General features: G+C 45.1%; 2 protein-coding genes and 2 non-coding genes across 5 annotated transcripts in view; 2 read left to right on the top strand and 2 right to left on the bottom strand.

Moving 5' to 3' along the window:
* LOC129383793 (uncharacterized) overlaps window positions 1–2,065 on the top strand; it is a 2,566-nt gene extending 501 nt beyond the window's left edge. Inside the window, exons 1-2 of the mRNA XM_055068657.2 lie at window positions 1–1,415; window positions 1,455–2,065. The exon at window positions 1–1,415 is cut by the window's left edge and continues 501 nt beyond it. Of these exons, the coding sequence (XP_054924632.1) occupies window positions 1–1,415; window positions 1,455–2,035 (1,996 nt within the window). The 3' untranslated portion in view covers window positions 2,036–2,065. The remainder of the gene's footprint in view (window positions 1,416–1,454) is intronic.
* The window catches only part of LOC126527498 (uncharacterized), a 76,084-nt gene that overhangs the window by 22,061 nt on the left and 38,629 nt on the right, over window positions 1–15,394 (top strand). For both annotated transcript variants that reach the window (XM_055068659.2, XM_072284458.1), the window contains 4 exons: window positions 8,743–8,913; window positions 9,838–9,909; window positions 10,428–10,541; window positions 15,284–15,373. In XM_055068659.2, the coding sequence (XP_054924634.1) occupies window positions 8,743–8,913; window positions 9,838–9,909; window positions 10,428–10,541; window positions 15,284–15,373 (447 nt within the window). The remainder of the gene's footprint in view (window positions 1–8,742; window positions 8,914–9,837; window positions 9,910–10,427; window positions 10,542–15,283; window positions 15,374–15,394) is intronic.
* On the bottom strand, window positions 4,350–4,422 carry TRNAA-AGC (transfer RNA alanine (anticodon AGC)). Its single transcript has one exon. It is a non-coding gene; the product is annotated as a tRNA-Ala (tRNA).
* Window positions 4,710–4,782, bottom strand: TRNAA-AGC (transfer RNA alanine (anticodon AGC)). Its single transcript has one exon. It is a non-coding gene; the product is annotated as a tRNA-Ala (tRNA).

Genomic DNA, 15,394 nt, shown 5'->3' with positions numbered 1-15,394 from the left:
CAAAAAAAAAAGGCCTACCTGGTCTGAAGAAACTACTCGACGTTGTGTGGTGCTGAGGCATTTATCAACGAAAGCCTACGAACATATTCGAGGGGAGATGCTTTTGAAGCTTCCAGACCGAAAGACCCTAACCAACTATATTGGAACTACAAGTGGTGAGACCGGCTTCAGCAAACTGGTGGAAACTCGGCTGATATGTGAAGCCGAAAACTTTGACAAACCGCAATCAAAGGTCTGCTCGCTCATCGTTGACGAGATGAGGGTAAAGCAGAAGTTGCAATACAACAAGCAACGTGACTGCTTTGTTGGGCAAGTAGACATCGGGGTGGAAGAGCAAAACGGTGAGCTTGTCTTAGCCAATTCGCTCCTGTGCTTTGTCATCAGTGGACTGACAACAAAGTTTCGAATTCCAGTTGCCTACTATTTCACAAAAGGGCTAACGGGCCCCCAACTCCACAAGTTGCTGATTTTCGTCATGCAAAAAGTGGAAGCTTGTGGGTTTAGGATTGTTCGCCTTGTCACGGACAATCATAAAGTGAACGTGAATTGCATGAAACTGCTTGGAAATGGCCTGCTTACCTACCGGATTGAACACCCCTGTGACCGCAGCAGGATTCTTTTCATTAGCTTTGATCCGTGCCACGTGCTGAAGAACGTGAGGTCACAGTTTCTATCGCGTGACATTGGCCCGAAAGGTGAGATTTCTGCCTCACACATAAAGGACCTCTACGAACTGCAGAAAGGCTTGTCTGTAAAGCCTGTTCGGTTTTTAAGCAGGAAGCATGTTTATCCGAGCAACATAGAAAAGATGAACGTGGCAAGAGCCGTCCAGCTCATGTCTCCAAGTGTAACCGCTGCCTTGGAACATCTCAAGGATCAGGCTGGACACACTTGTGCGCTGTCATTTTCAGCCGCAGGCCCAACAATTACGTTCATGAAGAACGTTTATCGGTGGTTCGTGCTTCACGATGTCAGCAACACGACGCAGCACATACGCCACAATTTTTCGGATGGCCGTCAATTTGACGACAGTGCTGATCCGCGGCTTGAATGGCTTGAGGTCACTTTTCCTATGTACTTGGAGACGTTAAAGAAAAGATCTGGACATGCTCGTGAATTCCTCACAGCCGAAACGTATGAAGCAATTCTGTTAACCACCTATTCGACAGTGGCGTGCGTCAGATATCTGTTGACAGAAGAGAAGTTTTCTTTTGTGCTCACTCGAAAATTCAACAGCGATCCAATTGAATCGCTCTTTGGAAGTTTGCGAATGTCATCCGGGTGCAACGACATGTTGGACGTTCGGGCTGCACTGTCAGGCCTCGAAAAGCTACTGAAGACCGGGATTGCTGTGTCCAATGCAGCCTCCAATATTGCCCACAAAGAATGTGGTGCAATGTCGGGACACATACTGTGTGATGCACATTCCTCTGCACAACCAACTTCTGCTTCAGCTTCAATGCCTCCCCTGCCGTCGACTGTGCAAGCAGTGCCCAAGCTCTCGAGAGCAAGATTGGCGTTGCAGAGACTTAATACGACAATTTTGCCACAGCAGCTGTCATCGCTACAGATTTCGGCTACCGCCTATGTGGGGGGCTACATTGCAAGGGTTGTAGGCGAGCATATTGACTGCGAGAACTGTGTTACTTTGTGTACGAAGCCGGTGAGCAACCAGCCGCTCTTTCAACTCACTCGGAGCCAAGATCGAGGTGGGCTGCTCTACCCGTCGGACCAACTTCTCTTTGTCCTGGACTGTTTAAGAGATTTTGCTGACCGCGCACTGCAGGAGCACCAGACCTTGCAGAAGCCACTGACTACCTTAGTGGAGTACGCCGTCCCAGCTCTTTGTTCTTCAAAGTTGCTAAAGTGCAAGAGCAATGACAGCAACGAGCACAGGCTTAAGCTCATGAACCTCATATCGGTTCGTTTCCTGAGGCCGCTCCTCTGCAACTACGCCTTCAATGTTACTGATAGACACGACGCAGTTAAACATTTTGTAAGAAAGCCCCTTTCGCGAAAGCACGCGAAACTGTGAGAGTGGTATACGCTTCAATGACATGTGGTAGTTTCCTTCCGCAATAAATGCTTTTAATTCCACCATTGAAATGGTAAAATCAATGTGAGCCATGACTCGTAACTCATTGATATTGAAGACATGAACCTCCCTATTTGCGGAGTAATGTCTGCATGCAGGTTCTGCAGAGCTTCATGTGTTGCAGAACCGCGCGGCAGAACGCGCTTTTTGTTTGTTTTTGCACCGTTACGATTCAACAGCTTTGATTTCCTAAATGACACGGCACAGCTCCTCATTTTCTGACGCCAGCTGTGGCTTCCTTGCGGTGGCAACAAATGTAACTCTCAAAAACTTTAAGAAGGAAACGTGGCATCACGTTTTGCCGTAGAACAGTCTCACGACATTACGTGCCATTTAGCGCGTGAACTCCCGGCTTGCGTGCACCCTGCTACACGAGTAGACGTTAGGGGCTCTTTCAGCGCCCAAACGTTCCCATTATATGGTGGCAAGCACTGCTTTCAAATATCGACTTTCATATAAGCGAACATAACGGCGACAGAACATTTTTCCACGCATTGGATTTCAACTGGCGCGCGTTCTCGTATCGGCGCAGCAGACGACGCGCGAGCGCATCGGACAGCAATAGCCGCGAACGACACATGCCTCTAAAATAGGCTGGTTGCCCAGAGCGACAAGTGCTTCAGGGTTCGTGTTTACAAAGGTCTTGCTTGTACTTGAAACAATGCGAATACAGTCGAAAGCTCAACCATTTAACAACTGCGTATACAGTCGCGCCCTGCGTTTCCGTGAGCGACGATGATCCTACTCCGGCGGCGGCGCGTGGCGGCGAAAAGCCGTACTAGAGCCGACGGCCGGTTCCCTTGGTTCTCCGCTCCATTTCCCAGGCACTGCAGAAACACGATTACGCCACTGGCCGAAAATTCACAGGTTCAGCAGGTGTTCTGCAGCAGATATTCAGCAGCAAATGTTTGACCCGCTTGGCTCCCTTGAGGCACGCTGGCGACGTGGCGTCGCAGCCAATGGCAATGGCAAAGTTTAGGTGTCGTTGCAAGGCTTTTTCGCTCATTCGGCCATTTGACGCTCTCACGTCAAAATTATGCAAATCCCACGTGCTTTGGGAATCGCAGTTATGCGACGCATTGTGCAATGGCATCGACACTGCGGCTGCACGCCTCGACCGGCTTTTTGACCTTCTCCTATTACTTCGAACAGGTGCTCTTTGTGGAGTACGGACATGCTGAAGGCCATAAAGAACGTGGGCTTGCCTACCTGCTCCTAGTACCGTAGTATAGCACGCCGTCCTCGAGTTGCTCAAGTAAACCTCCGAGAAACGCACTGTCCGAGTTGACGCATTTCTCGACGAAGTCGCGGTTTTCCAAGAGGTTCTTTGTGAGCGTCAGGAACCGGTTGGTGCGCACGAGGTGGGAATACGGGAACGCCATCTGGTGTTCCGCAGCCGACATATCCGCATGCAGGGGCGGTGTATCAATCAGAGGATGATGCAACATAAAAGGTCGTTAACCGGTGGTTCGCCTTCTAATCCTTCCTTACATTGCCAAGACTGTAACTGCACGCCTGAGTTAGATGAATGCGCGATATTGTACAGGCATCGGAATGAAGATGGGCGTCTTATGGTCGAGGCATGACATATCAATAATGGTGAAAGTGCGTGCGTGAGTCAGCCTTCGATTACCTTAAAGGAAGAGATCAAATGCCTTAACAGTTATCTCTCACGTAGACCGGCACGTGTACCCGATTGACACGTGGTGCTACCACTCTACAGCATGCGCGGATGAGTTCTGTGTCTTCTTTTCTCGCCTCGGGGCTTCCTTCAGTTGATAGTCGGCGTTCGTGTTGTCCACTTCTCTTGTGTCTGTGTCTGCACGCCTTAAGCCTTTTTTGTTTCATTATTATATCTGCATCTACACGCGCCATCTGACTCGGCGAAGGTAGTACACGCAAATCAGAAACGAGCTGTAGAAAGCCCGATCAGTGATATTGAATGACGCCGATGCCGCGACCACGCCAGCAGCTAAAGTTGGTACAGGCATCGCCAGCCTTGCAGGCGTAGGAGTCTAGACAGACAGACAGACAGACAGACAGACAGACGGACTCAAAGTGCCTGAAGTTCGCAAAGAATGCTTCGCAGTGGCAATAGCAGCAACAGTGCTGGTCTATCGTCACGATATACCTTCACACCGACACAAATACACTTGTCAGGCCCAGCCATGTCGCAAATATTCGAGTCATCGCTTTAAAAAGAACATTTAAAAACATACTGTTTCCTTCATGCAGAAAAAAAAGAGAGTCTCTGTGGAGGTGCTGGGTATCGATCCCAGTACCTCTCGCATGCTAAGCGAGCGCTCTACCATCTGAGCTACACCCCCGGACGATTGGGCGATGGACTGCAATACGTGTCATTTCCTGTATGCCTTAACAGCTTCGTATCAACGAAAGAAAAAAGCGCATGCTTTACGCCTACACACAGCAGATGCCTTCCACCGCTCCCTAATTCGAGCATAAATAAATAAATACAAACATTTCTTTATTTTTTTGCAGCGATCACCCATATTTCCAATAATTAAAAAAAGTACACACGTTCCTTGCAGCAGAAGACCATATCTAAAGTAGGCTTTTATTGCTAAAGATTTAACAATGACATGTAAAAAAAACGTGGAGGTGCTGGGTATCGATCCCAGTACCTCTCGCATGCTAAGCGAGCGCTCTACCATCTGAGCTACACCCCCGGATGGCGTTCCACGTGAACTAGAATGGCATTTACAGAGGTAAATGAGAACGAAGAGTGGGGAGAGTAGCCACCATAGCGAGAGCAAGTACGCTCTTTCTTTCTTTCTTTCTTTCTTTCTTTCTTTCTTTCTTTCTTTCTACGACCCAATTGCCCAACCCCTTGGCAGGAGCGAGTGGGGGCACGCCCAAAGACCCGCGCATTTTTTTTTTTTTTTTTTTTTCAACTAACCCTTCCGGCCGCTCTTCACAGAAAAAAACAAAAAAAAAGTTCTTACGCAAGAATTCTTCCGGCGCGAGAGCAGACGCCAGCGACTCGCGATGTTGGACATATTATTAGATATGGCGACGGGCCAACGGCAATTAGGATGAAGCTTTAGCTCGAGGCCTACTCCCATGCCGCCCGTTCAGGTACAAGTAAAACGCAGAAGTGTTTTTATCAGAAAACCGCTGGCCCGATTTGAAATGAATTTGTTACATTTGAGAGAGAAAGTTGAATTCTAGTGACTGTAGGAAGCACAATTCTTATTTAAAGCATAAACTTTTTTTTTTTGCAGAAAATTGCCGGACATCGGTATAGAACAATAGAAGCACGAGGTTTAGAACTCCGTAACTCCGCAACAAAAACAGATATCGCAGTTCTGTTTACAGCGTCCGTTAGACCATCTAAAGCGGACAAATTTGACATATTAATTTACAGCTGACGTGAATTTGTTGCATTGTTTAGAAGGGTGTTGAAGAATTCACACTCAGATACTAGTGGTATAGTTCATAGTACTGTTTAGTACATGAATTTTGTCCTCTTTAAATGTACTATTAGGTGCAGTTTACAGAATTGAGGCACACTTTATCATTGCTGAGTTACGGAGTTGTAAACTTGATAGTTTACTTGTACAATATATATATATATATTTTTTTTTTTGCGCTAGCAGACGAGGAGAAAAGGGAGACGTAGGCGTCACGATGCACTAACGTGGTATCTACGTCTCCTGTTTGTCCCTGTCATGCTTGCGCAAAAAAAAAATGTTCTCCAACACGCCCAACACACAACAATCGATCGTTTCGGTTTTGTGAAATTTTGCAAATATCAATACTTTTCACAAGAATTTACAGCCTGAACATAAAATGAAAATCTGCTTATTACAGTCACCAGCTCTTAGCTTTTTATAATTTTTAATGCAACAAGTCTAACCAAATTTGGTGCAGCGGTTGGGAGAAAAAAAAAAACGGTTTCTCCGTCCCCGAGTATTTATATCGGAGCCTCCAAGCTAAAGCTTCCTCTTAAGCAGCACTTACGAACGAAAATCTTTTAATTTGCTTCCTGATGACTATACGCGTCCGAGAACGGCCAACTTGCTGCGACAACAGGGCCGGCACATCGCAATTGTTTTCTGAACTTCTGAAGGAAGCTTTAGCTCGGGCCCAACTCCGGCGCGGCCTATTCAAATACATTTAAAACGCAAGAACGTTTTCCGAGATAACCCTTGAACCGATTTTATTGAAATTTGCTGTATTTGAGAGAGCAAGTTATAGTCACTGTTGAAAGCAGAATTTCGATTTAGGGCCTGAAATTTTCTTAAAGATTTTCAAAAATTCGGAAGTTAGAAAAAAAAATAGAAGCACGAAGTTTATAAATTAATAACTCTGCATCGAGAACAGATATCGCGGTTCTGTAAACGGCGCCCATTAGAGCATTGAAAGCGGACAAATTCGATATGTCATTTTATATCTTACGTGAATTTGTTACGTTGAGTACAAGAGTTATGCAAAATATGTATTTTTTTATTACTCACTTTCTTTATCTGCATATGTGGCATATCAATTTAGTCCATTTTAGATGTAATATTAGATGCAGTTCGCAGAATTGTGATATCATTTTTCGTTGCAGAGTTACAGGGTCGTAAACTTCATAGTTTCGTTTCCGGAAAATTTTCAATTTTTGCCAATTTTTAATAAAAAATTGACGACCTAAATAAAAAATTTGAAACCAACAGTCACTACATTTTGAGTTATTTCTTTTTCTTTTAAATGCAACAAACCTCGCCAAATTCGGTGCAGTGGTTGCCGAGAAAGACGAACTGTCTTTTTACATGCATTTAGATAGGAGCACCTCAGCTAAAGCTTCTTCTTAAGCAGGATTTACGAACAAAAATCTTTAATTTGCTTCCTCATCGCTACGCGTCCGACAACGGCCAATCTTGCTGCGTCAACAGGGCCGGCACATCACAATTGTTATCTGAACTTAAGCTTCATATACAGCACCTCGCGGGACCGAGACTCGTGTACGGGAAACGGCTGTTCGTGGAAGAGAAAAGGGCAGTTTTGCAATGTTAGTTTACACTGATAATGTATTCTTTCAGAACAGTACCCCCGGTAATTCGGCAGTAATAGGTTGATTATTAAAAACAACAAAATTGATGTGAAAGGCTCGGTTTAATTAATTTCGCAACGGAACGCCAGCGCCTGTACGTGTCAGTGTGACGTACCGGTTTCAAATCGCATTCGCATTCGGGCCTATGTGGCTCGGGACAAGTTTTTGAACTTCCTAAGTTCAGTCACGGGTGAGCTGGCGCGGAAACTTCAAAACGGCGTCACCAAGATCGTCTTTTGCTTCTTTTTAATAGCTTATCAGGCACCTTTCATCCCAAGAGTGTTTGTGTTGTATTTCGGAAACCTGTTTTACTAATACAGTCGAACTTCGGCATAACGAAGTCGCACCCGACTCAAAAAAAAATTCGTTATATCCGATTATTCGTTACAAACATGACTTACACTGTAGTATGACATTTTTATTTACTTTGTTATATCCAATAATTCGTTATATATGTGTTATATTACGGTTGGACTGTACAGCTTAACCTATTACCTGTGGTGCCACGAAACGAAAAGGAACTCAAGAGAAACACTAAGTTCAACTGTATTAGTAAGTCGTGTGTTCAGGTTGACAGAAAATGTAACTTTTATCGTGAACGGGGGAATTTACACGCCAGAAAGTACGTGCAAACGATTGACAGGTGGTGGCACCTTTTTGATATCGCCGCAATAGCCTTCTATGACGTAGTGGATTTTAACAGCGTCTCCGCCCGACTGATTCTCGACGAAATTATGAATGTACTACGTTCTAAATGAACCAGAGACTTCACCTAGGAAGCTTCGCGAACTTTGACTGCGCTAACAACGCTTCCACATACGAAAGAATATTTTCACAGTTCTGACATTACACTGACGTATCGGAACCTACGCTTCGGCGCGAAGCTCGAAAGAGAAATTTCTTGTTTTTTTTACCACCACTTTCGTTCATTTCGCTCGCCTGAGGGCACGCCTTTGGTTATGGGCGCCATAGCATCAGATGACAATTTCAGAAGCCACACTGTTCGGTTGGAGTAGCACAATGCGCAGTGCAAGATAATAAACACTAACACACCTCTGTCTCTCAACATCGTCATTTTTACATCGCTAAACATACGACACACAAGCAACGGTAGTCTTAATCTCCCTGCGTGTTTTAATATCTACGGTGAAATGTTAACCCCATTTTCCGGTGCTAAATGTGAAATGAATTACCCCTCGAAGTAAAACTTGCAACGTTTCCACATATGTAAACGCTACTTCCTATCTTACCAAGCATAGTCTTGACATTTTCCTGGTGTACTTCTTATGTGTACTGCCCGTAGTTCATATGTATTTTTCTTTGTGTAGATTATGAGATTCACGTTGCAAAAAAAAATAGCTCATTACAATTTAGTTACCTACGTAGAGCAATTTGCACTTATTACAAGGAACAGTTTGTAAAAAATTGCTCATCATTCTTGTGTTGGACCATTCACTAGCCATTCAGGCTATCAGTCCAAATATATCTGCATGACCTCTTCCTAAACATATAATGAAGATTCCTTTTGATCGATCGATTGATCGATCGATCGGTTGAATCGGCGATGACGTGCCCTCGATGGCGTCCGCAGGTGGACGACCAGCAGTGGCACAAGGTGGACATCAGCGTGTTCAGGGACCACGCGGTGCTCTACCTCGACTGCGAGAAGCATTCCAGTCTCGAGATCGTCCAGAGGGCGCCCATCGACGTCAACGGTGACGTCAACATCGGAAAGTACGAGTCCGACCTCTCCACGGTGCCGGTGAGTCTCTGGAGAAACGGCGTGCGATCGCTACAACACATTATGCAAAAAAGAGGCGAGGCGTGCAGACAGGACACAAGAGTAGAGAAGTGGACAACACGGTGGGTCCTTGTGTCCTGTCTGCACGCCTCACCTCTTTTTTGCATAATGAATCCTCACCAAGTAGCTCAGCTTTCTGTCGTTATACGCTACAACACACTCCGTTTCGTCGTGGCCCAACGCCATGTACGAAGGCTATCAGGTAAACTTCTCTCGCTGACCGCACTTGGCGACGAGAAAATGGCGCATTTAATAAAAGAAGGACGTAGCTATACGTTATGCAATTCAATGTAATATCGCGCGCAATATGAGTTGCAACACTAAAATCTGCTTTTAATTATTATTATTATCCTGTATAACAGCATGGCAGCGCCTACACGAGCAAAATATGCTGAATACCGTTCAGATTACTAGTAGCACCCTGCTCACTTGAAAAACGACACTCATCATTTTTGTTATTCAGGGAATGGACCGGTGCATGCCCGTATTGCAACTCATACTGAGCGCGATGGTACCACTAAGTCCCATACTGTCATGTCGCAAAATGTGATGCAATTATAACATGTTAACGATAACCTATATTAAGATATTTTTATTTCGTAAACTGGAGCGAGTTCTGCCCACAGTCGCGGACAGTCCAGAAAACCAATTAATTATTAAATACTACTACATAATTAAATTCCGACACTCAAATAACATTTGATTGTTGTTTCGGTACAAATGTGAACTCTCTATGGCCAGAAATAGATAAACAAGTAGCTACAATTTTTCCCAGACATGGAAGTGAATTTGGGCAGGTTTAATTGCTACACCATTCGCGTACCACTTTTGCCGCTACTTTTGTCAGTGCATGCAGTTCATATTATATTGCCTCTCGACTCGTAGATGGACCTGCAGTGGATGGTGATGAGCTGCAATCCTGCGAGACCGGAGAGAGAGACCTGCTTCGAGCTGCCGGTAAGATAAAATATACAGTTTCTCGGGTTATTAAAAAAAATGCGAGATGCAATATAAAACTGACTTCTACTGTTTAGTAAATTTAACCAGATTTCTAAGGGAAGGTGCGCACCTCCACGTCCTTTAACACCACGAACTTGAGAAACAGAAAATAACATGATGCCCATCGAAGTGGCAGCAGTACATATTTCAACATTATACTGTTGTAAGCACGCCACGATTTTCGCACGCGTTTCTGCCACAATACGCACGTTGTTCTGGACGAGCTTCGAAAGCTAAACCTCGGTCTTAAAACCGAGGTTTAGCTTTCGCGACTGACGAAGTGTGACTGACGAAGCTGTCACAATTGAGACTGTCACAAAGCTGTCACTTTCGAGACTGTCACAATTGTGACATTCTCGGAAACGCCGACGGCTTCGACTCAAAGGGAAGAAAGTGTGTTCGTGGCTATCACGTGGCTCGACTTCGCACTATAGAGGATGGCCTGCATAGACCTATCAGATTCGACATTTGTGCAGCCAAAGGGAACTCCGCCTGCCCCTACACTGCCGACGCCCACGGAGCCTGCCCTGCCCCTGGAGTCCGTGTGCATCGAGTGCCCCCCAGGCTCACCAGGTCTGAACGGGACTGACGTGAGTATGGACCTCAGCCCCCTGGATCCCTCATGGTCTCCTTCACCTAAACCAAACTGTGATCGCAGTCAAGCGGGTCACATTGAATACAGCGATTCATTGTAATCCGTATATAGTCAGCGTGTGCGTGTGATTCGCGTTTCTCTTTTTTTTTTTTTTTTAGTGTGTTCTGGGCACATCTGCAGATAAAATTTCGGTTGTGAGACAGCGTACGTGGTGCGCACTCCTTTCTCTGTGCTTCGCCTCATCGCTGAGTTCTTTTCATTTTTTTATTCATCCAATTCTACGACCCAAATTGCAGTCTAATTCACTCTAGACTGCAGCGGAATGTCTATGTTAGACATGCCTCGCGGGTCAAAGACTATCCATTACAATGTGCAATCTGAGTCAACTTGGAAACAGCATGAGTGATGCCTCACGGACGACACAATTTATGAGACAGCCTTGCGGTATCCCCGTCACTCATCTTAAACCCATGTGGGAAAAAAAAAAAAAGATGCAGGGGAAGAAATACTGGGTGTCGCGTTGCTGCTTATGCTGCAGTACCGCACTGCCATGTAAACAGTCTTGAATGTGAACTGATTGGGGCCCAAGCTTGCAAAAGCACACTGGCATATACGTCATGACGTCGATTCGTGTTTTGCCAGCTTATACAGCCCAAAAACAAGTTTGCGCCCTTTGGAGCTCATCTTGGCCCCAAACAATATATCCAACGTCTTTCCTTTCTTTACCGCTACGCGCCGGGTGCTTCCAGATCACGAACGGCATATGCACGTTATAGTCAGATTGACACAGCATTCTTGACAGGAAAGTAGCGCAGAGCTTTTAAAAAAGAAAACGCAAGCCAGGCCTATAACAATTATGCTTTGAGGACACGATACGCTCCAAAGAGTGTAATCTTTGTTTAGGGTGTATGGTCACTAGGTCCTTGCTCACTCAATTACTCTACAGGCAATAGCACGCGATACACAAATAAACAGCCCCTGCGCTAATCGAAGCAAGACCAAGAACAGATTAAAATGAAAAAGGTGATAGAAATTGTTCATGCATCTAGGTGCACAATCGCGCGCGCGTCTACGCGAGATCAACCCACTCAACCGGTAGAAAGCACGTTTTGCGGCAAGGTCATCCTCGACGTCCCTGGGGCAAACACGAATACGCGTGCTCGGATTGGAGTAAACGTAAAAAATCTCACCTAATGGGCAGAAACCTGGAGGTTTACGAGAAGGGTTCTACTTAAATTGAGGACGACGCAACGAGCTATGGAAAGAAGAATGATGGGTGTAACGTTAAGGGATAAGAACAGTTTGGGTGAGGGAACAAACGCGAGTTAATGACATCTTAGTTGAAATCAAGAAAAAGGAATGGGCATGGGCAGGACATGTAATGAGTAAGGAAGATAACCGATGGTCATTAAGGGTTACGACTGGATTCCAAGGGAAGGGAAGCGTAGCAGGGGGCGGCAGAAAGTTAGGTGGGCGGATGAGGTTAAGAAGTATGCAAGGACGACATGGCCACAATTAGTACATGACCGGGGTTGTTAGAAAAGTATGGGAGAGGCCTTTGCCCTGCAGCGGGCGTAACCAGGCTGATGATGATGAAAAAATTTGTAAAATGCCGCGAAGATATCGGCAGGTGGAATCTAAAGCTCCTGCGCGGTGCGAAAGAGACTCTGCCTCTCCCAAAACATCGCGTGCGCTTGAGTATAATGCGCCCAGGTGGCAGAGTGAATGACCGTGGCCTCCGAGATCGCGCCGCACCCTGTTGTGAATTTCAGAGGCTACAGAATCGTACCTGAATTCCCCCCCCCCCCCCCTCCCCGCCTTCTTCAGATAGGGAGATTCGCGGGAAGGACAAAAAAACTGCCGATTCAATAGAGATGCTTAGATTAGGGGAAGCAAGCGGCTTGCGTAAGCAAGAACTAGGGGCCACGTTACTGCGCATGCGCAGACCCCTACGCCCGAGTCTACGCTTGCGCAGTACCGTACGTCTTGCGTTTGCGTCCCCTAATCTAAAGCTCTCCAATCTGTGGACCAAGCGTGACGTACGTGTTTGACGGCACCGATCGACAGACGCCGATTCGGTGTCAATGAACCATGTTACACTAACGTCTGCCTACCTCCTCTAGCTTTGAGCTATGCTAGAGGTAGAGTTTTTTTTTACCTTTGTTACCATTGAAACAAAGGTGAAATTAGCGTAGTATAATTTGCTAAATTTGTTTTGACTATAGGCAGTATCTTTTCAAGAGCTTATCCACATTTGTCCGGTGGAAACGAGTCTATTGACAACAGAGAAAATGAAGGCCAAAGTTTATTTTGAATTTGGCGCTCAAACGACGGCACTAGCACGGCAGTGTAACGTCACGTTCTTTATTTCTTTTTTTTTTTTTCGAAGCATTTTCGCGTTTGCATGATTTCGGTGCCGAAAAAGAACTTTTTAAAATGTGCTAAAGTCAATCTAACTTTCCTTTAGAATACAATGCAATGTTCTTTCGTAGACCCACAAAAAAGAATAGTTCCAAGCAAATGCCGTGACAAATTTGGAGGACGCTTAAGCTTCGCCTTTAAGAGTGGAACGCCGATAGCGTTCAAAGATCCCCGACTGCTTCTCATGCTTCCCGGCAACTGCAGCTTATGTAACCGTAATGTTTACCGGAAAAAGCTGGCGGCGAACGCTGTGCACGAAGGCGAGCTTTTTGGTAGAAACGCGGCCTCTTACGTGGTCCACGATGGATGGATGCTACGAACGTCCCCTATGGAACAGGGCAGTGGTTTGCGCCACCAAACGATGCGGCGGAGGCGAGCGCCATCTGGAGGTGTTGCAAGGAACCGGGCGCACCGCTTCGTGGTCCGATATTTGCGCGCGCAAATCTAGGAGACCATGGCCACTCTATGAATGGTAGAGACGCTGGAAAATAGGCTTGTGGTTTTTTTCGCGTAACAGAATTATGTTTTCTCGTACATTCAAATTACAATCTGACGCTATCATGTCTGTAGGTTGTGTGTGCAAGTCGTACTTTACAATTTTTCTACGTATTTTATCTTGAGAAATTCAATTACTTCAGTAACTTTGCACCACACAGAGGGACTGCTTGGTTTTATATGTGCGTTTCGATTTTTTTTTTCGAAGCGACGCCCGACGCTTGACGCCGGATTTTCTGCGACACGGGACGATCGCTTTGAAGTGCACGTTATCATGCGACTCCTATGCAGTCGAACCAAAATATAACACACCTGGATAAAGCAAATTATTCTATATAAATCGAAGATGTGAAACTTACGGACCAATACTCATGCAAAAAAACTCATATTCCGATTGTTTTCTTTCCCCACTGGAGATAACAGATCCGTACTATAACACACCTGGATAAGCCAAATTATTCTATATAAACCGAAGATGTGAAACTTACGGACCAATACTCACGCAAAAAAACTCATATTCTGATTGTTGTTTCTTTCCCCACTGGAGATAACAGATACGTACTATAACACACCTGAATAAAGCAAATTATTCTATATAAATCGAAGATGTGAAACTTACGGACCAATACTCACGCAAAAAAACTCATATTCTGATTGTTGTTTCTTTCCCCACTGGAGATAACAGATACGTACTATAACACACCTGGATAAAGCAAATTATTCTATATAAATCGAAGATGTGAAACTTACAAACCAATACTCATGTAAAAAAACTCATATTCTGATTGTTGTTTCTTTCCCCACTGGAGATAACAGATCCGTATATGACGAATGCATCGCAGAAGTTTGTGGAAGCGAGTTTTGAGCGAGTTTTGGTATATATATCGAATTACGCGCTACACTGAAACATTTTACTGTAGTGCTTAAACTTCAGTGCAGTCTTGCCTCCTACTTGTTACTGCAATCTTCCCTGGTTTTATTAGCTATGTCTCTTTTCCCCAAAATCCTATTTTTTTTTATGTGTGTATGTATTCAAGAAGTCCAATTCACCTATATTTCCGTTTAGTGTTCATTTAATGCAAATGAGCAAAATAAAGAAAAAGTCCAGGCAAAAAACACCTGCCGCCTATGCCCTTTTGGATGGCAATAACAACTCCTTTTTTGTTTCTTTCTTTTTCAAATCATCAGATGTCTACCCATTGCTTTTTATTTATGGCCACAGCATGCAAATACAGCAAATCAGCCAGTCTTTCTTGTGGAGAAAGCCAGCGTGGTTGATAAAAACTGTGAATGCAACACATGTGCCGGAGCCTTGAATTTGCTTTGAAATGTAATGATCAATGATTACAATGAAAAGGTCACCTTCCGTATACCTCGTTAGAACAGAGAACATGCGCATATTTTTTAACCAGTAATCTGTAATATTTGTTTCTTATATTGCGTTATACTGACTCCATGTTGGGAGGTCAGCTAGGGGCTTGTACAGCTGCGCCAGTGAGAGCTGGTGCTGTGCTGCTGCAGTGCAGCTTGCGCTGAGGTTGTGAACAGCCAGCTATGACTGCGCTCAAATGGGGCAGCTGTGTTCAAGACTGCGAGCCAGCAAACAGACCCCTAGTACTTCTGAGGGGTATGGAAACTTGCTTATACAGCATCACTGTCTTTGATTTATCAGCTGTCAGATTAGCATACATGTGTGAAGGATTTTTTTGTGTGTGAAACAAACAAGGCACACTATGTCCTGTGCTGCTGTTCTATTTCTGATTGTTGGGTCTTTTACGGCTCTGAAGTGTTTCTTCAGCCTCTGCTACCCAAATAATGCAGGGTCTACCAGGAACGCCAGGTCTGGATGGACTCCCCGGAGTCCCTGGCGCACCAGGTTTCAAAGGCGAGATTGGTGCTGCTGGGTTGCCAGTGAGTACAACCGTCAGTAAA

Source organism: Dermacentor andersoni, chromosome 9 (genome assembly GCF_023375885.2).
Source record: "Dermacentor andersoni chromosome 9, qqDerAnde1_hic_scaffold, whole genome shotgun sequence".
NCBI lineage: Eukaryota > Metazoa > Arthropoda > Arachnida > Ixodida > Ixodidae > Dermacentor > Dermacentor andersoni.
Note: the sequence above shows the minus strand (reverse complement) of the source record. Positions and strands in the feature narration are given on the sequence as shown.